The 25,601-nt window shown below is 39.6% G+C and overlaps 1 protein-coding gene across 1 annotated transcript in view; it reads right to left on the bottom strand.

The window, feature by feature from the left end:
* Positions 1 to 1,265: 1,265 nt before the first annotated feature.
* Positions 1,266 to 25,601, bottom strand: part of Rdh10 (retinol dehydrogenase 10) — a 31,800-nt gene continuing 7,464 nt past the window's right edge. Inside the window, exons 3-6 of the mRNA XM_090338948.1 lie at positions 5,454 to 5,552; positions 4,188 to 4,333; positions 1,904 to 2,035; positions 1,266 to 1,546 (exon numbers count right to left, since the gene is read on the bottom strand). Coding sequence (XP_090195074.1) covers positions 1,423 to 1,546; positions 1,904 to 2,035; positions 4,188 to 4,333; positions 5,454 to 5,552 — 501 coding nt within the window. The 3' untranslated portion in view covers positions 1,266 to 1,422. The remainder of the gene's footprint in view (positions 1,547 to 1,903; positions 2,036 to 4,187; positions 4,334 to 5,453; positions 5,553 to 25,601) is intronic.

Here is a 25,601-nt window from a genome sequence, read left to right as displayed (position 1 = left end):
TATTCCTCAGTTGTGACATAACCAAGCTCTTGATAAAATCTAGGTAAAGGTAACATTGGAGATTGGAGTCTTCTGTACCCCGCCCTGACTGTTATAACTGTTCCTAAACACTACTCCACTCAAACTTTCTTAAATAAAGATATGGCATGAAAAAAACAAACAAGCAAACGAAGCTTTCTTTCCCTGCCAACAATGTGGATAACTAATAAGCACACAATCAATATTACGTAAGTTAATTCTTTAAGTTTAATCAGCCCTTTATAAAACTTCCCAATTAGTAAAAGTTGGCTTATTTACTAGCCTTAAACATTGGTCACAATGAAAACAAAACATTCTAAAAAAAAAAAAAAGCAATCACATAGAGTTCATAGTAATTTACAAGTGGATGGTATACATAGACACAGAGGTAGAAGTTCACTTTTACAATGTTCCACTAATACACATTTACCAAATTCAAGGCACAAAAGTTTGCTTTACAAAAAAATACTGTAAAAAAATGTCATCTGCCGTTCCAGAATGTGAACCTTCCAAAGAAATCTTTACACCCTTTCGTAAATACTCCCACAGAATATGATGCTTTCCCCTCACTAATCATAGTTGGCACAAAAATGGGGACTTTTTAATGAAGTTCCCGTTTTTTAGAGACTGTTCTTTGCAGAGTTGCTACGTACTCTAGGTAAGAGTCAACCCCAAAACATGACCCATTGCAACTCCCTGGGGAAAGGGCACTTTCTGGGTGCATCAAAATTGACAGGTAGAAATTGTATGATCTTTTTAGATATGTAGGTCTCCAGATGCTTAATGAAGTATTTAAAAGTCAGAAATACTTTAGTCATTACAAGTTTAAGAAAGAGACCTTTACTGTAATGTTCAGAGATTATTTACTTCAAACTGATGGAGATTTAAAACTGCCTCTTAAAAAGATACAAATACCAGGAAAAAAAGCTTTGTAAAACTTTAGAAAACATGACAAAATATAGTGCTATCTATCCGTCCTTGAAGTTGCAAGGATGTCAGTGGGTTAGAGTTTAACAATGAGAATGAATAAACTCTACAGGAATTCAGAAAAATCATATATATGAAACAAACTGTAGGTATCACTTCCAGATTTCCTGTTTACCAAAGGAAAAAAATAATGATGGCCCAAAGATTTCATACAGTGCTTGTCTAAAGACTGGACTGGCTTTAGGGTCCTATTTCAAATGTCCCTGGTGGCAACAAGTTTTGCTCACTTATTTTACTGATCACATTTCCCAAGTACTCTAGTCAGTTAATTTATACTTTATTTTAATTTTTAAAAAGGTTGATTAAGAAAAGTCAACATGGATTAGACCCCAAAGAATGTCAGTAATGCTGATGTGTACTGGAGTGAAGTATCTTGATCATCTTCTGATAGAAATGATATTCCATACAAAAAAATTCTTAGATTCCATTTTTTGCTTCATTATTGTTTGTGGCTTGTTTTCTTTGGGCAATAAAGGGATACATACACTTGTCTGCTCCTAGGAACCGATACATGCACACAACTGCTTCAAAAGGTAGGATGCTGAAAAGGAAAGATGCAATTAGTAAACCTTAAGTCTTGATTCAAAACAAAACAAAACAAAACACAGGAATGTAAAACAGGTTCTGTTCAGGGGTGGGTACTAGCTGGAGGGCAACAGGAGCGGGCACAGGATTGTGAATGTGGTTGAAATATTGTGTATACATAGGAGAATAGAACAATGAAATCTGTATTCCCAAAAGGGTGAGGGAGATAAGGGGGAGTGTTAGATGAGATTTGATTGAAATACATTATGTTTAGCTGTAGGAACAGCCGAGTGAAATGACTGTCTATGATGGATGCGTGTTGTGTAAGGCGCTGGGGCAGGACCGGTCTGGGGATGAGGGAGGCGCTCGTTACCTCTTCATGAAGGTCACGATGTACATGAGGCGGGGGGTACAGATCATGGGCTGGTCCGTGAGAATGGCCTTCATGGCCTGCTCCACACAGTAATCAGGCTTCAGAGGGGGCAAAAAGGGCTCAATTTCTTTCCTAAAGGACATTTGACATGGAAATGAATAATGTACACGTTGAGAAGGATGGAAATGCACTGATATACTAACTGTAACATTACCTGAGAAAAAGGACTTGGGGAACATTCTATTTTCTTTATGATGCTTTTTCCATTTCCCCACATTTCCCTACTATAAGCACCCTCCCCTCTCCTGCCTTTTTTTTTTTTTTTTGCCAGTCCTGGGGCTTGAACTCAGGGCCTGGGCACTGTCCTTGGGCTTTCTCTTTTTTTGTTTTTGTTTTTTTTTGAGTCATGGGGCTTGATCTTGGCCTGGGTCTATCCCTGAGCTCTTCAGCTCAAGGCTACCACCCTACCCTTCAGCGAAGCCCCACTTCCTTCCTTGGGCTTTCTCAAGGCTCTACCACTTGAGTCACAACACCACTTCCAGCTTTTTCCATGTATGTGTGGTACTGAGGACTTAAACCCAAGGCTTTGTGCATGCTAGGCAAGCACTCTACCACTAGGCCACACTCCTGGCCCTATGAGCACATTTTACTTGCATAATCTGGAAAGGAAGTAAGGAGAAAATGGGCCCGCTTTTGTGTAAAATGAGGAAATGATGTTCTGAAGAGGCTTCAAGAGGTATTTCAGATTATTTTTCTATTTCTTTTCTTTAATTAGTAAAAGAAGAAGGCATGTTTCATAACAAACCTTGAGTGAAGTTTTTAGTATTGGGTATAGTTTAAGGTGAGGGTCTGTAAACACTAGACATAATCCAAGAGTAGTAACAGTTCCACATTGTTTAGGATGCCTGATTAGGGAAACCTAAAATAGGTTTTTAGGAGCTTTTAAGATGAAGGGCACGCAAAGATGACCTGCCATCAGGCTGGTTCATTAACTTCCATGTTAAATAATCAAACTGCAACTTCTTTCTGACTCCTCCTAATCCTACCGCATATTCGGATTCAGGGACCTGCTGTTATGTTAAGTAGGCAGCAGAGCATCTCAGGAATTCTAGCAAGTGGTTCCAACACACAAAGAGAGCAGTAAAAACAAAAACCAAAACCAAAAACAAATGGAGCTAATGCATCCATGGGAACTCATGCAAATTCCAGGTGCATGTCAAGAGGTAGAACTAGCTGGGCCTGGCTGCTCACGCCTGTAAACCTAGCTACTCAGGTGGCTGAGATCTGAGGATGGAGGGTTCAAAGCCAGCCCAGGCACTAAAGTCCATGAGACTCTTATCTCCAATTAACTAATAGGGTGGTAGCCTTGAGATGAAGAGGTCAGGGACAATGCCCAGGTCCAAGAGGCAGAACTAGAGATAATTTCACTGGGGATCAATACCATGGCCTCACACATGCTAACTCTTAAGTATATGTTCCACCCTGAGTTACCTCTTCAGCCTTCAGAGTTCATTTCTCAATCCAGACTTGGTGCCGGCCTAAGGTTAAAATGACTTGATATTACCCTGTCCCTACTTCACCATTTGTCTGGTTCAGTTCATGTTAGAATGGTCCATAAAATAATCATCAGGGAATTGGTTGGTTATCTTTCTTTGCCTTGCAAATTCACCTAGGTCAGCATGGCCTCAACAAGTATCTTCTTAATGAATCATGGTTGTGTTTATTCTGTGAGCTCAAGTAAGATGTAACTTGACATTTATATTCCCATATACCTCCTTTCTAAATGTGTGGGTATTTCATTTCATTTTTAGTAAATCTAAATGGTTCCATCTCATTCTGTCAATGTGAATCTAGTTATATACACTTGCTGCAAAAAGGAAAAAAAAATGTAGCTTCCAAATCTGGAGTGTGATATTCAAGTTCTTTTTTGGAAGAAAGGCGTGTTGCTCCTTTGTGACAATGACATTGTTTCAAGTCACATCAAGGACTTTTCTTTTGGGATCCTTACTTACAAACACAAATACTAAAGAAGCAAGAAGATGCAGCTTCTCTTATATTTTTTTTAGAGCCACTTCCTCTCTGATGTTTCTACATTAATCTTTGCATGTTATGATGAGTGTGCACTACTTACCAATCTTATTTATCAGTTTTTCCAAGTCTTGACCAATGAAAACTATAAGCAAATTGAAATATGCTACTTAAAATGAAAGACAAACAGATAACCCACGCATACACATCCTCCTGATATTTTATTTTATCAAAAACAAGGTAGGTTCCCACTGACCTGATCCGGCAGCCTCTGAACATGCCAGTGTCTACAAGGTAAGGGCAAACCAAGGTGGTTTTAATTCCATCCTTTTCTGCAGCTTTTAGTTCATGGCTCAGCGACTCATGAAAACCCACAACTCCAAATTTACTGGCACAGTAATCCTGAGGGGAGAGAAAGCAGAAATGCCAAATGCATGTAGAAATCCCCAAACTACCTAATGCTTTTCCTGGTCTGAATGGGTAGATGTGAGTAACAGAAGGTTACTGGTAACAAGTGAAGAATAGGAAGCCATTTTAAAAGACATATATCTCAAGCGGTTCTGTGCAAAAAGAATATTTTGAAAGCAACAGCAAAAACAGATGAGCATTTTTTTTTTTGCCACATCAACTAAGTATCACATTACTTTGGGGAAGTTACCACAAAGGATTCTATGAAAGCTAACAGGCTGAAGTTAAAAATACAGACAGGTTCACTTTGATGTCTCTGGAAAATTTACAAATGGACTCTTGTTTAGTAAAGGAGACTGAAAAACCTTTTTGCTTAAAATTAGTGTAAGAAGAACAAAGACAAGTCTACCTCAGGTTATAAATTATTATGATCTGACTTTCTTTCTACAGCAAAAGCTAAAAAGAAAATAGTAACCACATCATATAAACTTAAACTGTAGCTAAATCTAAGGACACATGAAATCAAAGGGGGAAAAAATTCTTGTGTACAGCTTAATTTTAAGTTTGGAAATAGAAATATAAATCCATTTACTCAGTGTTCTTTGGTACATACACGCAAAGTTGTTTCCAATTTTACAGGCATTCACAGGATGCCCAGAGCAATACATGCATACCCTTGTCACATGAACATGGTTAAGAACAGCGTGTGAAGAAACTCAACTCTACAAAATCACGATGCAGGCCACCTGCCATCAGCCATAAGCACCTCATCTGATGAATTAATAAAAGGTAGCTCATTTTTTGGCAAGTCGATCGGAATAAAATGTGAATCTTTGGCCTCATCTCATGTCCCTCCGTAGTTGTATTCTTGACCCTGTGTCTTCCACCATCACTAGGTTAGGCTGGATGCCCTTCTCTCGCTGCTGCAGCTTTAACTAGCAGAGGTGATTTAATGGCAGAAGAGGTAGATTTCCTTTTTTCATCTGTTCCCGGGTTACTATGAAATGTCCTCCGCACGTCATGCCAGCGGAGAACTCTTTCAAGTGTGTGATATTTTTGTGATGTATCCAGAACAAGTTAAACTGAGTGAGGAAATGCTTAATATGTGACAAACCTCAACTCCGGCAGTACTGAACAATCCCAAGGAACTTGCAACTGTCACAATGTGACCATGGTTAATCTCCAGCATTGTTGGAAGAAAGGCTTTCGTGGTCTGAAAGAAAAGTTAAGATTCAAATTTAAGAAGTGACATCATGTGTTTCCTTTAAACTCCAAGATCACAGTATAAACTGTGACCCATACACAATGTTAGATTTCCTAATTCATTTAAAAATATTTTCCATGATCAAAAAGAGAGGACCCTTTAAGTGTCTGGTTAACCTAAAACTGTGTCATTGGAATGGCATGTCCTGTGATAGGCCATGTTCAACCAGAGCATAACACAAGAGCCTTGGGGGATAATGTCCAGAGATGAAAAGAAAGCCTTTAGTAGATGGCTCCTTGTCACCTTTCAAGTGAGTTATCTGCTAATCTGAACTACTTCCAGGCTAGAGATCTTCCTATACTCCTGACACTTCTGGTGCAGTCATCTGGTCTGTGCAGACCTCCAGCCTACCTGGTTTTAATGTCTTTCTTATGACTGGGTCTCAATGGTGACAGACCCATAAGTGAGAACCCCTTCTACCTTTGTGCTGCAGCATCTAAAGTTTATTGCCAAATGCACGAGCAGAAGGTGAAGTATTTTAGAATGTAAAAATCAAGAAAAGCACAGAACTGTTTGAGGTTTTTGCTGGTCCTGGGACTTGAACTCAGAGCCTGCTTATTGTCCTTGGGTCTCTTTGTATTCAAGGATAGTGCTCTACTACCACTTGAACCACAGTGTAAGCTCTGGCCTTTTCTGAGTAGTTTTATTGCAGATAAAAGTCTTAGGGACTTCCCTGCCTAGGCTGGATCTGAACCCTGATCCTCAGATCTCAGTCTCCTGACTAGCAAGCATTACAGGCCTGAGCTACCAGCACCCAACTGCATGAAAAGTATAATGTTGTACTGATGAATACTTGCGGCATTCTAAAGTACACTGTGGGGTCATAAGCTGACTCTCCCACCATGAAAGGAAACTGGCTGCTTAGGGTACCAAGTACACAGCAGGTCTATAGAGGTGGCAAAATCAGAGGTGGTACTGATTTGTAACTCACTAAATTCTTTCCGCTCCTTGTCTCTTGCCTTCAAAATACAAGGCAGTATTTAAAAAAAGATCCTTCAAATTGCTTAGGATGATCTATTAACTATTCTACCTGGCTTCTAAGTTTTATAACCTGCTTCTTAAAAGAAAGCAGTGAAGAGAAATGGCTAATATTGAGTTACAGTCTACTGACAACACAGCTTCTCATGATTTATGAAGTTAAAAAACAAAATGCAACAGACTTACAGAAGAGCTGCATTCCTTCTCAGAGGACTTCCTGGCATAGGTATCAACTAAATTTGTACATGCATTTCTAGTTTGTTATCATTTTTTTTTGCATGCCCAAGATCTAAAATAGCGATCCCATTAATTCTGAAGCCTTTTCATGCTTTAATCCATAGGAACAGTTGCCAGAAGAATCTCTTGTAAAGCATTTCAAGGTCTTGCCAGTCTGGAGTGATCACATAGCACCTCTGTTACAATTCATTCTCCATTTCACCAGAGCTTCCTCACTCAAATCCACAATGTCTACCTTTATTCATAAAATCTTCTCTGATTGTCTACTCTTACTTCTGTTTATATAGGGTCATGCCTTTTAAGTGTTTTATATTAATTATATCACAAGAGTCTCCCAATGATCCTTTATTGAAAGTATTTGGGCTAGAGATCAAACCCAGGGCCTATGTATATCAAATAGGTTTTTTGGCACTAAGCTATAACTCCCAAATGTATTTTTTAATCTGATTCTATACCATCTTGATTTTGTCTGTTTCCCTAACCATACCTAAGTTAGTACCACTGACCTTAAGATATAATTATGTTTCTTGGCATTCTGGCTTTGATCGTTTTATATTTGCCTGGCTATTCCACACTAAGTTGAAAATCACAGTGCAGTGTTTAAGATGAAATCTTATGCTGTGACAGATATAGCAGCAGAAAGCACAGAAGCACACCTTTCATTGCTCCATGGATCCAAGTTTTATTTTTGAATTTTTTTTTTTTTAAATTCAGGTTTCTTGCTTTCCAGAGAGGTATTCTATTTGAGCCATGCCTTCTGTCCTTTTTGCTCTGGTCAGTTTTAGATAGGGCCTTGATTTTTACCCAGGCTAGCTACTGGTACCTGGGATAACAATCATACACCAGGAGTTTTGTCTTTTTTGGGGGGGGGGGTCTGGGCTGGCCTTGAACCGGTCCTCCTAATCTCCTAAGTAGCTAGGATTAAAGGCATGAGCTCTGGTGATCAGGTCCATTGTGTGTCTTTGCAGTGGTAGACAGTAAGAGGGATTTTATGACAGTATTATTTTGGTCTGTGTGGTACCCCAAAAAGTCAAGAACTGGTACTTATGACCATTACAGTCAACTTTAGGTTCTATAATTTACACATAGTCATTATATCATAGAGTTAAACTAAAATAACGTGCCATAAGGAATATTCATAGTCCAATCTAAACAAGAAAGTGTATTTTTTTTTTAAAACTAGTTCTGGTGCTTGAACTCAGGCACTGTCCTTGGACACTTTTTGCTCAAGGCTAGTGCTCTGCCACTAGAGCCACAGCATTACTTCTGGCTTTTTCTAAGTATGTGACTCTGAGGAATCGAACCCAGGGCTTTGTGCACGCTAGGCGAGCACTCTACCACTAGGCTACGCTCCCAACCCGAATATGTGTTCTTAATCAACTCTGCAAGTTTAATCAACTTTGCAAGTCTTCTTTTATGTATCTTGTCTAGACTAACTGTCCCCAAATTAGGTAAAAAGTATGAAATTCATTCTTGATATTACCAGGGATCATGTTTAAGAAGAGATGTTCCTAGATTCACAATGGGGTTATGCTCCAAAAAGCCTATCACAAATGGAAAAGCTTGAAAGCCAAAAGAGCATTTAATACATTAAAACTACCAAACATCATGGCTTAGCCTGGCCTACTTACACATGTTCAGGTCATTTGCATTAGCTATAGTTGGACACTGTGCCAGGATCATACCAACTAGTACCATTATTAGCCTGAGAAAAGGTCAAATTTTTAAGTACAGTGTCTACTGGTGTATTGTCACTTTCAAGCCATCACATACCCAAAAAATCCTGACTGAACCACAGTCATCTGTAAGGACCATCTATATTAAAAGTAAAATTTTGTAATTAAGAGTCCATTTTATTATTTATAAATCCTTAACAAAGGTTAAGTACTAAGACTTAGTATTAAATCTTAGCTGGGTGCCAGAGGCCCACACTTGAAAACCTAGCTACTCAGAAGCTTGAGGTCTGAGGATCATGGTTTGAAGCCAGTCCAGGGGAGGAGGGTGGAATTCATGAGACTCACCTCCAATTAACAACCAGAAAATAGCCCTGTGGCTCAAAGTGGTAAATCACTAGATTTGAGCAAAAAAGCTCCAGGACAGTGCTGAGGCCCTGAGTTCAAGTCTCACAATCATCACCACCAACAATAACAATTAAAAGTAAATAAAATTTGAATCCTAAGAAATTGCATGTAGTCTAAAATACTAGGAAGAATTTGCTTTTTGGCAACCTGACAAATCTGACTCACAGATCTGCTTGCTTCCATGGACAGTGTCCACGCGAAGTCCAGCAGTGGCTGGCTCACTGGAGTGGGCTAGTTCCCTGTATTCAGAGGCTTCGGTCCTGCTTGTAGGTGTTACATGACTAACCCAAAGCCTCAGCATTACATAAAGGCAGGTGATGGAAGATGAACAGGTTCCTAACTATGCTTTAAGTTTAACTTGTTGAAATGTTTTGAAACTGATTAATGTCCCCTCTATTGCTCTGAGATGAGTTTAGGTGTATAAACTTAGCCCATTCAACAACTACTTCTGGACATCTGTCACATGGCCTGGCCATTCAGTGATGGGCAAATCAGGAGCTAGCCCCACTTCTATCTTTAAGAAAATGTATATCCACAGACATACATGGCATACTTAGTATATGCATATGTATATACTGGGATTATAGCATCTGGCTATCACTGGCATTTAATTGGTTTAAATCAGAACAACAAATTCAAACTAGTTAGTTATAGTTTATTTCTCACAATATCAAGTGCTGTGTAGAACCTTGATTAAAAAAAAAACTTGGGTCTGTTTGTTCTCCTGTCCTTCTTCCCTAAACCCTAAGATTGTGTGGAAGTAAGTTAAGCCATAGGTTTTATGTTTAAAAGAAAACAACAACAAACACTATATGGCTACAGAACTAAATCTTTCCCAATTGTGCCTTTAAAATATCTGGGAAATAGTTTACATTGCTAGTAAAAAGTGTGATACAAGCCAGGCCCTGATGGCTCACATCTGTAATCCTACCCACTCAGAAGGTGAAGATCTGAGGATTGTGGTTCAATGCCAGCCAGTCCCAGTACAAAAATCTGAATTGCTTATTTCCAATTAACCACCTAAATGCCAGAAGTGGAGCTGTGGCTCACGCAGTAGAGACAACTTTGAGCAAAAAAGCTCAGGGACAGTGCCCAGGTCTGCAGTTTAAACTCCAGGAGTGGGCATGCGCACACGCACACGCATGCACACACACACACACACACACACACACACACGTGACACAAGTTGATTATTTGTTTTATTCAGTTTTGTTTTGGTCAGTTGTAGGGCTTGAACTCTGGGTCTGGGCACTGTCCCTGAGTTCTTCAGCTCAATGCTAGTGCTCTGCCAGGTTGAGCCACCGAGCCACTTCTGATTATTTGTTTTAATCACAACAAAAGAGCAACTTTAAAAATATTTATATATGCTTATATTGATATGCAAACATCCTACCACCTGACCTCCTAGCCCGAGCAGTACCCCAACCCCCTCTTGCCTCTCCTGAAGAGGCATATAAACCCCTGTGTGAAAAATAAAATTTGCAGCTTGATCAGAAAAAAACACATTTATGTAAGTAGTGAGTCAATTTTCAATTTAGAATATGTGACTTCTTTGCTTCATCAGAGGTTACTTTGGCCTTCTGTATAAATGAAATCTAACATGTCTTTTTCAAGACAAAGGCATATGTTCCTTATTTAAAAGGCTCACCAATCATAGGTAATAGTACAATTACTACACCAATTCCTAACAATATCAACAACATGCTGTTAGAAAAACAAGGATATAAAATACATCATCCAAGGCTACATAATAAGTTTTGGAAGCTAGCCTGCATGTTATGAACTTCTTTACAGTCCTACTCTGTGCTCTGCAAAGGCAAATGGGATGAACATGCCAAGACCACTAGAGTTCCTTTAAAGCCAGTGGTCAGGGTTCCCATCAGAGCCTGGCACGTGACTATACACTAAGGCTGTTAATCATTTCCTTGCTGCCTGAATGGATGTGAGCAATTACTGCCTGTACATTATTTCCAGAAAAACTCCTGCCTCAGGTCTGGAGTACATTATTAAATAAACTTTGATCAACCGCCTTACTTTGTGAGAAAAGTGCTACAAATGGGTGACTACAAAGTCTCACATGTTTCAGGATTTTTCCCAACTAGCCTGACTCGTTTTCCTTTCTAATTACTCTTGCCCTCAACAGTCTGATAGATGACATGTGCGATAGCACTGCACTCTCTGTCCTTGACACAGCTTGACAGCACAAAGAAACCTGGCACTTGGCAATGAATTATTAATGTGCACAAATATTGTAGCGTGTATTGGGGGGGGGGACCAGCAAAAGGTGAAGTGCCAGTTGCCATGACACCAGTCAGTTCAAGCTAAGGTTCATGATCTTTAACTTTGTCTCCAAGAGCCATGAGAAGAATCTTTAGGGAAAATCTGAAATGAACACCCAAATAGCTTAAGCACACATTCCTTCCTGTGCTACTATGGGGGATGTGGATCTCAAAGGGACAACTTAGATAAGTCACTGACCAACAACAGCACTGTGTGTTCAATCAGAATGGATTTTCTAGATCAGGACTTAGCAACTACAGGTGGAATCTCCTCAGGTAACACATCTGATTGGTCTGTAGAATTTGTGGAGTACGGAAGTAGTGCTGTGGCTCAAGTGCTAGGGCAGTAGTCTTAAGCTGAAGAGCTCAGGGACAACACCCAAGCTCAGAGTTCAAGCCCCATGACTGACCAAAAAAAAGAATTTATGGGGAGCCCATGGTGGTTGGTAAGTTCACCAGATGCAAAACTGAAGTCAGAGAACTGTTCACCATAGCCTCTATTCAGACATCTAGAAGACTGAGGAGGAGATGTAGTGCTTTATTAGGAAAAGCAGAGGGATCCACATTTGTATCAGGAGGCTTTATGGTATTTAGAGGTAGAAGGGACCTAAGGGTTTTACTTGAAAAAAAGAAAAGGAAAACAAAAAAAAATCCTCCTTAATGATAATTTACACTGTATAATATGATAATAAAATCTTGATGAATTTTATCATAAGGCTTAGATATAATCTGCCAGCAATTAACAGATTCTATGTGATTTAAAAGGAAAGATATTGACCAGATGAATTATACTCATAAGTTGTTATAGAGTTGAAACTTTTCTATACAACTGCTTAACTATAATAAAATAATTTTTAAGAGAAAGAAAGAAGATGAAAAGGAATTCGAATGGACACTGCCATTCCCAGGGAGCATGCTGTACAAGTCCAGTATGTGTATGGTGGGTCAGGGTTCCTCTTCAGAGCCCTAGGCCTTCAGAAAGGTAACTGTAAAGGTCACTTTTACAATATGAGCAAGGCCTTCTTCAACAGAAGTGCAAGTGACTGCACATAGTCATGGCATGTCATAGCTTGAAAAATCTTTGAAAGTTAGGTTTACGCCAAATTAACTTCCAATAGTTCAACCTCCAAATCACTCTTGGTGCTCTTAATGACAGACTGTGGGGGGCAGAGCCTGCAGCTGCAGTGTCAGGACAAATTAGATGAACGTTAAACAAAAGAGAATGCGAAGAACTGTGGTATCCAGTGAAGTCTGACTTTTGAAATTGTGAGACAGATGACATCCTAGAGTGATAGGCGTTAACACCCACAATGCATTTCCCCTATCTGTAAGCAATCCCAGGTCCACAGACAGTAAGAGAAGACACAGGTAATTTGTTTCAAGAGGAAAAGGCTTCATACTGTATTTCTGGGGGTACATTTACATGAATAACCTGTGACAGATTTAACAAAAGGCATCTTTAAAAAAAATTGTTTTTGTTAGTTGTTTTTAAGTGTTTGTCTCTTAGTTGAATGTCCAAGGAACAGGGTAGACGTTCATCTCCAAAGGATGATAAATTATATTACATTAGGAAATGTTTTAACACCATGAGCATATACAGAGTACCATTTCTGATATAGGTTTAAGGTTTTACAGATCCTCAAATGACAGTATTATGTACAGCTTGTGAGAGAAAAAAAAAGAAAAGAATACTATCAAGACTCCCTTGGATCAAGAAAAGCTAAGTGGAAAAGTTTATCTATGATTTCTGCTCTTCTGACAGGAAATAACTTGATTGTTTTTGCTCCTTCTGCTAGTGATACTACCAGAGGAAGTTATCTTTATCAGGACCACAAAGAAATATTCTCTTGCTTATTTATAAGGTTAAAATGACATCTGCTGGCACTCTTTTGAGACCTCAATCACTATACCTAGAAAGTTATGTGTACATGTATGTTGATGCTGGTTCCCAGGCTTGAATTCAGGGTCTTCTGCTCTTGCTCTGACTGTCTGTTCGCCCATTTGTACTCTACCATTTGAGCCATGCCTCTAGTCCAGCTTTTTTGCTGGTTAATTGGATGAGCTTTAATAGTACAAAGCACAGTTAATGGGATATATGACTAACGTGCTTACAGTTTTTTAAAAAATGGTGATAATCTTCCAGGCAGTAGTACTCAGGCCTGTAATCCTAGCTACTCAGGAGGCTGAGATCTGAGGACTGAAATTCAAAGCCACCCCAGACAAGAAAGTCCATGATACTTTCATTTCCATTAACCACCAAAAAGCCAGAAGTGGAGCTGTGGCTCAAGTGGTAGAGTGCTAGCCTTGAACAAACACAAAAACAAAAACAAAACTCAGGGCCAGGAGTTTGGCCTAGTGGTTAAAATGCTTGCCTAGCATGCATGAAGACCCGGGTTCGATTCCTTGGTACCACATACACAGAAAAAAGCCGGAAGTGGTGCTGAGGCTCAAGTGGTACATCTCTAGCCTTGAGAAAGTCCAAGGACAGTGCTCAGGCCCTGAGCTCAAGCCCAGGACTGGCAAAAAAACAAAAACAAAAACAAAAAAAAACAAAAAAACTCAATGACAGCACCAAGCCCTGAGCTCAAGCCTTAGAACTGGCACACACACACACACACACACACACACACACACACACACACAAGGAAATAGTGACTCACCATATAAGAAACATATGGATAAATTCTCTTAATTTTACAGATTTAAAAGTATATACTAGATAAATATAACAAGTAAACTTGCAAATTTTTATTTGGAAAAAAGCAATATTTCCAACACAATCTTTAAGAGATAAAAGCCTACATCTATATTTGTTAGCAATATTCTGACTTTATTTTAGCTATAGTTAACAGAAGAAATTCTAACATTTACATGGCTGCACAATAGTCCTTGCTTTTCTTATGGGTATTTGTGTGTGTGTGTGTGTGTGTGTGTGTGTGTGTGTGTGCATGTGGTTATGTGTGTGCAAGTGCATGCATACCAGACTAGAGCTTGAACAGCTTGAATGCTGTCCCTAAGCTATTTGCTAAGGCAAAAATTCTACCATTTGAGCCACAGATCTATTTCTAAAGTCCCACATACTTTCTTGCCTGGGCTGGCTTTGAACTGTGATTCTCAAATCTTAGTCTCGTAAGTAGCTATGATTACTGGCATGAGCTATGGGTGCCTGGCTTCCTATAGGGGTTTTTTTTGTTGCTTTTTTTTTGGTCATGGACTCTGGGTCTGGACACTGTCCCTGAGCTCTTCAGCTCAAGGCTACCGCCCTGTCCTTGAGCCAAGTCCCACTTCCTGTTTTCTAGGATTAATTGGAGATGAGAGCCTCTCATTCTTTAGTGCTTGGGCTGGCTTTGAACCACAATCCTCAGATCTCAGCCTCCTGAGTAGCTAGGATTACAGGTGTGAGCTCCGCACCCGGCCCTTCCTGTAGGTATTTTTGAAGTGACAGAAAAGTCTCCTGATGAACTGTGCAATAGAAACACAAGATACCGATATCTAGAACTACCCTCTCCAGGCCAAAACGTACATTTTAACTTCCATCAGATTGAGAAAAAACTGCTTTTCTTGAGATATCCAGGAGACTATAGACTATGTCAAGAGTTAAATCTGTACTCACGGTTCATTTACCATCCTTTAACGATTTATTATTGTGAGGCTACAGGGATTAGTTTAACATTTGAACAGCATCAGCAGTTAATACTTAACACACATGCACAACAATACTCCTACAGTTGCCTTGCAACCAAGAAGCTAATAAAAGAGCTAGGCTTTTCAAATGAACACCTAGATGATGACACCATTAGTTATTCAGCAAAAATAAATGCTTCATTAACTTGTCTTCCCACTGTTAAAGGATGGAGTGAATCTACCCCAGGGCAGAAACTCAGATTCCAATATTCCCTGACATTTTAGGGCTTGCTATGCAGAAATGCCAGAAATGAGAGGACCGAAAACACATGGTATCTGAAAAGTATATTGGTCTTTGGAATCTAGAAATCACAGGTCCTGACTACTAATTACTTAACCTTGCTTTTGTGATTTGACCTCTTTCGATCTTGTTTTAATTCATTTGTGAGACAAAACAAAACAACTCTATGTTTTGGGTTTTTTTTTTTTTTGGCTCAAAAACATTATGAGTTACAGTCAAGAATTCTTTAATTCCTTCAGTTCCTACCAGGCATTCAAAATACAAGTCTTAACACCAAGGCATTTTACTTGCCTAAGAGTCTCATAAATGACTCAGTAAGGTATCAACTCCATTAGTGCAGTTGCTAGCATCTGGTGATCAGTTAAAAAAAAAGTCTAGCCATTAAATATTTATATGTTGTCATGGTGGGGCTTTTTTAACATAGAGTAACTTGAATTCATGCCTCTTGTCTATTTTTTTTTTTTTTTTTTTTGCCAGTCCTGGGCTTGGGCTCAGGGCCTGAGCACTGTCCCTGGATTTCCTCAAGGCAAGGACTCTACCAGTTGAGCCACAGCACCACTTCTGGCTTTTTGCTATGTATGTGGTATCGAGGAATCGGACCTAGGTATTCATGCATGCTAGGCAAGCACTCTACCACTAGGCCCTACCTCTTGTCTATTAAGAAGTACTATTCTCTGCATTAAAGTTGTGTGTGTGTGTGTGTGTGTGTGTGTTTTACATCTTGATGCATTAGAAGCATTGATGACCTGGTGCTTGAAATGCTGTTTCCCCTTAGTCTCCTGCATGGGCTCTAGATAAGCAAAGGAGAATTCTAGGATCTCCCCCCATATTTAATTACTTCAAATTGCAGCCAAACTACCTCCAACAGACTGAAGTCATTAACCCCTTTGTCTTGCCCCAGACTCACATTGCTATTACAAACTGTAATACAGATCTTGCAAAGGGCAGAGGCTTCAGTTCTGCTCCAGTAGGAGCTACTTTTCTGTGCCATAGACACAGACATGCCAGCTGACTACTGCTCAGGCCACTTGAAGCAAGCAGGATACCTTTGCCCTGTCCCAAGAGCACAACATAGCAAGGTTCCACAGACATCAGCCCTTGTAATTTATAAGCCCTTGCAATTCCTAAGTGCAAATAGTTCAAATTGCTGGCTTTCTAGGTTTATTTACTGGGAATCATGTCAAAATATCAAATTCTTTATTTAAATGCTGGATAGATGCAATCAAGAAGTTACTCATGAAATTTAACTTTATTCTTAAACAGGGACTAGCACACCTTAGGAATCATTCCTATATATAAGAGGGTTAGCTGTACCTACATATATGTGGTTAGGCACTGCTGAAAAAAAAACAGAATCAATCTTGGTGATTCTCTAAGAACTTTAAAAATGCTGAACCACTTTTTCTACAAAACAGTAGTTCTCTAGGTCATTAGACATTAGAATCATCTGCGAAGTTGTATTCCTTATGCCCAGGCTATATCCCAGACTGGTTAAACTTCCAGTTCCATGGGAAAGAATGAGGCATCTGAGGCAACATTTATAGAGAAGATTCAACCTAAGAAGCCAGTCTGAGAACCAGTGTTCTGCAATGGAGTTTCTCAGTCTTGACATCATTATGCTTCTTGCTGGGTGATTTCATGTCATGGAGGCCTGTCCTGGGTTTTGTAGGATGTTTAAACAGCATCCCTCTTCTTTCTCCACTAGATGCCAGTAGTAGTTCTACCAGTCTGACAAGAAAAATGTCCCCAGATGTTGCTAATGTTCCCCAAGGGCAAAGCTGCCCACATAAGAAACTACCCTCTGAGGGGGTGGGGGAGAGAAATAAGGGCAAAAACATGAGAAGGAATGTATCTACTACCTAACGAATGTAACTGTAACCCCTCTATACATTACCCTGACAATTAAAAAAAAAAAAAAAGGTGGGCATGGTGGCTCCCACCTGTAATCCTAGCTACTCAGGAGGCTGAGATCTGAGGATCAAGGTTCAAAGCCAGCCCAGGCACAAAAGGACCTGAGAGTTTTATCTCCAATTAACCTCTAGAGGAAGTAGGGCTTGGCTCAAGGATAGGGTAATAGTCTTGATCCGAAGAGCTCAGGGACAGTGCCCAGGCCTAGTTCAAACTCCATGATCCACCCCCCAAAAAAAGAAGAAAAAAGAAAGAAACTACCCTCTGAGAGACATGGGGCAAAGCCACGATCCATATACTTCCTTGATAATCTCTTAAGCTTTAGTTCTTACATTGTAATGACAGTTTTCAAAACTTAAAAAAAAAAAAAATCACAACTTGGGCCAGGAGCATGGCCTAATGGTAGAGTGCTTGCCTAGCATGCACAAAGCCCTGGGTTTGATTCTGCAGAACCACATATACAGAAAAATGCTGGAAGTGGTGCTGTGGCTCACTTAAGTGGCAGAACACTAGCCTTGAGCAAAAAGGATCCAAGGACAGTGCTCAGGCCCTGCCAGAGTTCAAGCTCCAGGACTGGCAAAGAAACAAAAATCACAACTTAAACAGAAACTTTTAATTTCTGTATCTTTACAGCATTACGTATTAAGCAATTATCTTTGAAGGATATTAATGCTGATGATAAAACCAGTCAACATTAAAGGATTTGTTTTTTGGTGCTACTGAGGATCAAACCCAGAGTTTGTGCATGACAGACAAGTGCTCTATCAGTAAGCTACATTTTAATCCCAAGAACAAGATTAAGGGGTATTAGAACCTTTAATCCTAGCTACTCAGGAGGCTGAGATCTGAGGACTGAAGTTCCAAACCAGATCTGGCAAAAAAAAAAAAAAAAAAAAGTCAGAAGAAACTCTTGCCAATTAACCAGAAAAGGCTGTACAGGAGGTATATATAGCTCAAGTTGTAGAACACCAGCTATGAGCAAAAAAGCAAAGTGAGAAGGTGAGGCCCCAAGTTCAAGCTCCAGTACTACCACACAAAAAGAAACCCTAACAGAGCACATCACTCTCAACTCCTCTGGCTAAAGCACTACTGCAAATTATTACTAAATTATGAGAAATACAAGAGGAAACAATTGTAGCAAGTATACATGAGGCATCATTTCTTCAGTCATACAATACTGAATGCCCACAGTGTACTAGGAACTGGACTGGGTGGGAGGTGGCACAGCAGTGAAAGCAAGACTTGCTCAATAACAAGTTACTTGCCAAAGTCATTTTGGTCCCAGGCAATGAATGACCCCAACTTCCTCCCATGTAGTTCATGGCTGTGGGCACATACAGTGGGCTAAGGTGTTCCAGGCTCTTCCTTTAGATGAAGATGAAGACAAAGATGAAGAAGGAGAAGGGGAAGAAGAGGTTTCTAGAGTGAGCTTGGGTTTGGTCTACCTTCAAGCTGTAGTGGCTTCTGTTAATCCCTACTAAAAATTCAGCTAAACAGGGACACCCATTCCTTTCCGTTGTTTTCTCAGCTCTCAATCTCCAATATTTATCAAATAGATCCCTGGGCTTTATATGGATGAATTGACTTGGAGATTTGGGACTGACTTTTATTTGCCTTTGGATCCATTTCTAGCACTACTAAGCCCTCATCCTCATTAAAGCAAGCTTTCCAATAGGGACCATAAGTATTTCAAAATCCTTTCCCTTTATCCATCAGCTATTCACTGCCTATTTCCTTTTGACACTGAAGCTTCATGCTCTGTAAGCCTTGAGAAAATCAGTACTTTACAAGTCAGATGCTTGGGCCATAAAAGCTTGTACACATTATCAGCTGACCAATACTGTACAGTCTTGAAAATCCATGATTAACATTTCAAAGAGGCAGCTTGTGGAGTTATTCAGAATTTGGATCCTGTAAGATGATTATATAATAAAATCAAGGTTTTACATTTTCCAGCAGATAAACTAAACAACAACAACAAAAACTAAAACCAACTTGTTACTTAAATTTGGGTACCAAGTACTTAATAGAACTTTGTTCAGCCACGCCCTTTATAGGGACTGGGAGTTTGGCCTAGTGGTAGACTGCTTACCTAGCATGCATGAAGACAAGGGTTTGATTCCTTAGTACCACGGAAGTGGTGCTATGGCTCAAGTGGTGGAGCTCTAGCCTTGAAAAGGTCCAAGGACAGTGCTCAGGCCCTGAGCTCAAGCCCAGGACTGGAAAAAAAAAAAAGAGCCCTTTTTTTCATTTACTTCCTTTTCATGGTCAGTTTACCACTGCCCATATGTAAACTAGGAGGACAGAGAAGAAAGCCAGCTGACCGAAGATGTACTGAATTACTCTCAAGAATACTACGGAAAGTTACAAAAAAAAAAGATACCACCAACTTGAGTTGGGCTTTGGTCATAAAACTCTAGTGCAACTTTGGTTGTCATGCTAGAATTTTACATGCTTGTCTAATTTATAGAGCAAACTTCCTGGGGATATTAAACTAGAGTTAATCAGTTATTGCTAAACTAACCATGCTAATAAAAAATATCAACATTTGAAAATTCTTACATTATGCCACAGGGCAAAAGCCATGAATGACTCATAGGAAAATCTACTTTACCAGGAGCTTTGAACATATAGCCCAAATAACTATTTGTACACGTTGTAACCTGGAGCTCTGGGCTGAGGGTCTCTGTTCTACCTTCTCCCCTCCCTCCAGGGGCCCCCAGGGAAGTTCCATGACCCCTCTTGAGATTGTTGCCTTGTCCATAAAAGCTCAAATGAGAGAAAAATGTTTATGAAAAGCCTTTGTAAATTTAAATGTTATATAAAAGTACAGTAAATGGACACAAGGCTCATTAAGTATATATTTATAGGCTATAGACTATTTTGGTTGCAAAGTACTATCTATTTTTGGTGAGGCTGTTTTTTTCTCCAAGTTCCTGGTTCTTAGTATGTGTAGTTATTGCCCATTCCCCCCCTCTCCTCCAAACTTCTGGATGTAATCCAGAATCTGATCAGGAAAAGAAGCCTTAAGAACATGTTGCAAAGCAGTTGCTTGACCCTTTTGACTGTTTCAGAGTCCTAGATGACAATGGGAAATAACACTTTCCAATAACAGCTCTTTTTGAATCTTTTTCAGTCCTTGTGCATTTAAAGGAGAAAATAACTGTTTCAGTATAAGCTAAAGTGGCTGAAGCATGTAGTCTAGCAAATTAGTAAAGAATTCTTTCTTTTTTGGCCAGTCCTGAAGCTTGAACTCAGGTCCCGGGTGCTGTTCCTGAACTTCTTATGATCAAGGCTGGGGCTATACCATTTGAGCCACAGCTCCACTGCTGGCTTTTTTGGTAGTTTATTGGAGATAAGAATCTCCCAGACTTTCCTGTCCAGGCTATCTTTGCAACTTAATCCTCAGATCTCAGCCTCCTGAGTAACTAGGATTAGGTAACTGTAAATGATTTAAAAAATTAATGTACCAATTGTCCTTTGTTCTTTCCCAAGAGACTGTAAAAATTCCATTTAAAATATTTTTCAGAAGTCAGTAGAGGGCAGTATGTTAATTACATTTTGCAGGTGGGAAAATTCAGACTTTGAATTCTCAGTTTCACTTGTCCTCAAAATACCCAAGTGTTTACATAAGTTACACTACAAATATTTTCCAAGATACAGTGATTTGGGAAGTATAATTTTGAGCCTCTGTGCTTAGAATAACACTATGAAGCTGAAGCTTCTTAACATTTAAAAATTCTAGTTCTAAAATACTTGAAGAAAAAGCAGGAATTTCACATTTGTGCAAGCGGTAAATAAATATTTGTAGTTTCCCTAAAATGAAAGGACAATGTTTAATACACTGTCACCTTTCACAGCTTTGGGTGATCTTTGAAAGTTTCACAGACAAAGTAATGTTTTGTTTCCAAATGTGAATTCATTGTAAGTGGCTTGTCATTGTAAGGGGCTAATTTGACAGCACTCAAGGTTTTGCAGTAATTGCCCTCACTTGTTAAGTATTCTAGAAGCATTTGCTTCAGTGTTGAAAGTTTTATTATCAGTACAAGAGGATATTCATTTTCCCTCCTGTGGCTCACTTAATTTTAGCTTTGGAGCATTTAGGAAAAATGGGTCCTGACAGGTGTGAACTTGAGTTTCAAGAAAATTGACAAATAAAGAAGAAAAAAGAATTCACATATGGGCTGCTCCAGGAAAGCTCATCAAGTAAAAAGATACTAGCATTCCTGTGGATGAAAAGCCATCCTCGAGAGATGTGTAAGCCTACCTAAAACAAGGGATCTAGGTGATTGAAACAGGTCCACCAGGTATGTCAAGGTAATTGTGTGATTAAATCCTGAGGCCATGTTCTGCCAACTATATTCTCAACAATTGTTCAGTCACAACACTGGGACATTTGCTAAGGCTAATCTATTCCAGAGGCCAACAGTATGTTCTAGCTAGTCTCAGCCTGAAAGGAACTTTTAGGTCAGTTTAAGTTTGAAGAAGGGCATAGTCCTTTGAAGAGCCAATTTATATGGTAACTTCTGAGATAAGAAATCACTAATTAAACTAAAAGAGATTAACACATTTTAATCTGATCTCTGGAGTTACCGGCTGAAAACTTAGGATTTAATTCACTTAACCAAAGCCAGAAATAGTTCCCTAATTTTTAAAAACTATTAAGATTTTGTCATACTCCAAAGATTAGTTACAAAGGGTTCTTTCTCCTAAGAAAATACTGGTTATGTGAAGGAAATAGGATACAAATACACCCTGCCAGTACACCCCCTAGTGGAATTTTCAGCATAGTACAGTTTGGGAGGGGGGAGGGGGTCCAAAAACATACTAGGTACTGGTACTCAAAATGTTTGGGACAAGAAGTGTTTTGGATTTTTGTAACATTTGCATGTATATAACAAGATTATCTTAGGAAAGGGACTCAAGGCTAAACATGAGTCTTTTGTGTTTCATGGATGCCTTGCACACATAGCCTGAAGATAATATGGTTTTTTCAACATGATGTCAGGTACAGAATTTTTCAAAGTGGAATCATATTAATACTCAAAAGTTTCAGATTTTGGAGTATTTCTGATTTTTGGGTTAGGGATGCTCAACCTGTATTTAGGATTTATAGCTTTTTTTTTTTTTTAAAGACTTAGTAGCTATGATTGTAGCATAGACACATGCCTTCTTACATAAAAGAAGCAAGCAAATGGACAAAACAAGTTACTCACACATCTTTCTTCTTTCTTTCTTTTCTTTTCTTTTGCCAGTCCTGGGGCTTGAACTCGGGGTCTGGGCACGGTCTTTGGGCTTTCTCAAGGTTAATACTCTACCACTTGAGCCACAGTACCACTTCTGGCTTTTTCATGTGGTGCCAAGGAATTGAATCCAGGGCTTCCTGCACGCTAAGCAAGCATGCTATCACTACATCACGCTCCTGGCCCCACTTATCTATTTTTCTATACAGGCAAATATCTCAATTAGACACAAGGTAGCTACTTATCTGAGTTAAAACAGGCATAATTTTAGCAGAAATTTAAGATGAATCTACTATTAATATGTTTGCCATCTCAATATCTTAAATAAAAATGGGTTTCTAACTTAAAATTCTAATTCTCAAGAGCGGATATTAATTTGTTTAAAACTGATTTCTTTGCCACTAAATCAATTCACTGGAATTTGTCAATGATCTTGAAAATCTGAAAAAAATCAATTAGAGCAAAAACAAATTTAAGGGGAGAGAATTATCGAAGAATGTGAGCAGTTACAAGTTTACTCACAGGGTTGGTAGGTTTTCTCTAGGCCCCAAAGACCCAATCATACAACAAATGGCCAAAGATTGTGTGGGGCGTGGGGGCACTCCAGTCAGTCTTGGGGCGGGGGGGGGAGTATTCAATCAATGTTAGCGTTAGCACAGGTTAAAGAATGCTTCCACTTTGACATGTCCTACAAATTAATTTATACTTAGATAACAATGGATGAAGCCCAGACACAGAAATAATAAGGGAGAAAAACATAGCATCTTTGCAAAAAGAAAAAAAAAAGAATAGCATCTTTGCTTCCAGGAGTTGAGATCAATAGGTACTCCATAATTAAACAGGAAAGGGTCATTCTTGTTTTGTTTTGTGTCTAGGGCTTGAACTCTGGGCCTTTGTGCTATCCTTGAGCTATTTTTTTCCCTGCTCAAAGCTAGTGCTCTACCACTTTGAGCCACATCTCCATTTCCAGTTTTCTGCTGCCTAACTGGAGAGAAGAGTCTCACAGAGTTTCCTGCAGTGGGTTGGCTTTGAACCATAATGCTCAGATCTCAGCCTTCTGAGTAGCTAGGATTTGAGTAGCTGGGATTACAGGTGTGAATTACCAGTGCCCTCCTGAGAAGGGGTAATTCTTTTAACTACAAACTTGATGTCTGTTCTACAGGGACTGCTGAACTTGGAAACAGTCTAGAAGTCACAGCCAAATGAAAGTGATCACCCAGTTAGATCAGGTGCACAGGGAGGACTGGTCTGCGCACATAATACTTCAATATTTCAAGGAGGGAGGCTATCTAGAAGATCAGGAAGGCAGGAAGAGCAGCACAAGGAAGGTGGCGTTTCATTTATATGAAAGCACCTTGATTTTCAAGGAGAAAATCAAGAGGATCACACTCTGGAAAGACAAAGCTACACACTAGATTTGGCAATAATGATGAGCTTCTATTTGTCCATATAGCTTAAAAATTTAGGCATTGGACCAGGTGTGGTGGCTAATGCCTATAATCCCAGTATTTGGGAACTGAGAAGATTTTCAGTTCTAGTCCAGCCTGGGCTATAGGATGAGCCCATATGGAAGGAAGGAAGGGAGGGTGAGAGGGAGGGAGGGAGGGAAGGAAGGAGGGAGGAAAGGAGAAAGAGAAGGATGGGAGGTAAAAAAGAACAAGGAAGGGGGGAAGGAAGAAGGAAAGAGAGGGAAGGATGAAGAGAGGGCAGGAAGGAGGGAGGGAAGACAGGCAGGCAAGGCTACCTAGCACTGTTTGCTGCAAAGCTTTTTATATGAAGTATAACTGCTCATACCAGTTATGTAAAGTGACATTTTATATTATAGATTTTGTGTGGATGCCAGTTCCGGGGCTTGAACGCTGTCTCTGAGCTTTTTGTGATCAAGGCTAGCATTCTTCTACTTGAGCCACAGCTCCATTTTTAGCTTTTTAGTGGTTTATGGAGATAAGAGTTTCATGGGCTTTCCTGCCCAGGCTGGCTTTGACTTTTGATCCTCAGATTTCAGCCTCCTGAGTAGTTTGGATTATAGGTGTAAACCACTACTTTTTTTTGGGGGGGGGAGGCACAGTCATGGGGCTTGAACTCTGAACCTGGGCTCTGTCCCTGAGCTATAGCCCCAGTCCAGTTTTCTGGTGGTTAAGATAAAAGAGTTTCATGGACTCCCATGCCTGGGCTGGTTTTGAACCTCCATCCTCAGATCTCAGCCTCCTGAGTAGCTAAGATTACAGGTGTGAGCCACTGGTGCCCAGCTATAGATTTTTATTTCTATCAACAATGGATTTGGGCCTGGCATGCAATACAGCTTCTACAGTACAGAAACTAAAAATTCTATGAGCATATGATCCTGTATATAGGTATGTGCTCCCAGGTACCAAATATTTGCTGTCAAAAGAGATGTTTTTCTGTTTCTAACTATCAGCACAAGAATTAATATGGTACCACTCAGTTAAAATTCTAAGTCTATTTTTTTTTTTTCAGAGTGTGTGTGTACATACTGTTCTGGGACTTAAACTCAGGGCCTTATACACTCCCTTAGCTTTTTCCACTCAAGGCTGGTGTTTAGCCACAGCTCCACTTCTGGTTTTTTTGCTGGTAAACTGAAGCTAAGAATCTCGTACTTTTCTGTCCAGGGTTGTCTCTGAACCCTAATCCTTAGACCTCAACCTCCTGAGAGGCTAGGATTATAGGCGTGAGCCGCTGGTGCTTGGCTTCAAAGTTTTTATTTCTGCTGGACACCAGTGGCTCATGCCTGTAACCCTAGCTACTCAGGAGGCTAAGATCTGACTGAGGATTGAGGTTCAGAGCCAGCCTGGGTAGGAAAATCTGGGAGACTCTTATCTCCAATTAACCACCAGAAAAACCGAAGTGGTGCTGTAGCTCAGTGTGGTAAGTCTTGAGCTGAAGAGCTCAAGGACAGTGCCCAGGCCCAGAGTTGAAGCCCCATTACCGACAAAAACAAAAAATAGTTATTTCTAACGCCCTAATGTTTTATACATATGATCTTTACTTACTAACTGAAACTAGTTCTGGTGGATTTAAAAACTGGCCACAAATTCTATATTCTAAGATAGCGAAGTGATATGTTTGTGGTATGTTTCAAAGACATTTGTATTGAACAACTGATTTTATCTGAATAATTTGAAATGAGAGTTTAAAAATCCCAAACTTATCAGGGCTTAAATAAAACTAGGTTTTCCTAAGTGGAGTATAAAGAAATATTGTACATAAGATTAAAAACCAATAAATCAAGTGAGAACTTAAACATTAATGATTAGGGACCAGTCACAAGATAGTAGCTACAACTGTAGCACTAATGTCTTTAAGTGCTACATTACTCAGATCTAGCT

This window comes from Megascapheus bottae, chromosome 9, assembly GCF_031878675.1.
Source record: "Megascapheus bottae isolate mThoBot1 chromosome 9, mThoBot2.hap1, whole genome shotgun sequence".
In the NCBI taxonomy this organism is placed as follows: Eukaryota; Metazoa; Chordata; class Mammalia; order Rodentia; family Geomyidae; genus Megascapheus; species Megascapheus bottae.
The sequence above is the reverse complement of the archived record's forward strand: the minus strand, read 5'-3'. Positions and strand labels throughout refer to the sequence as shown.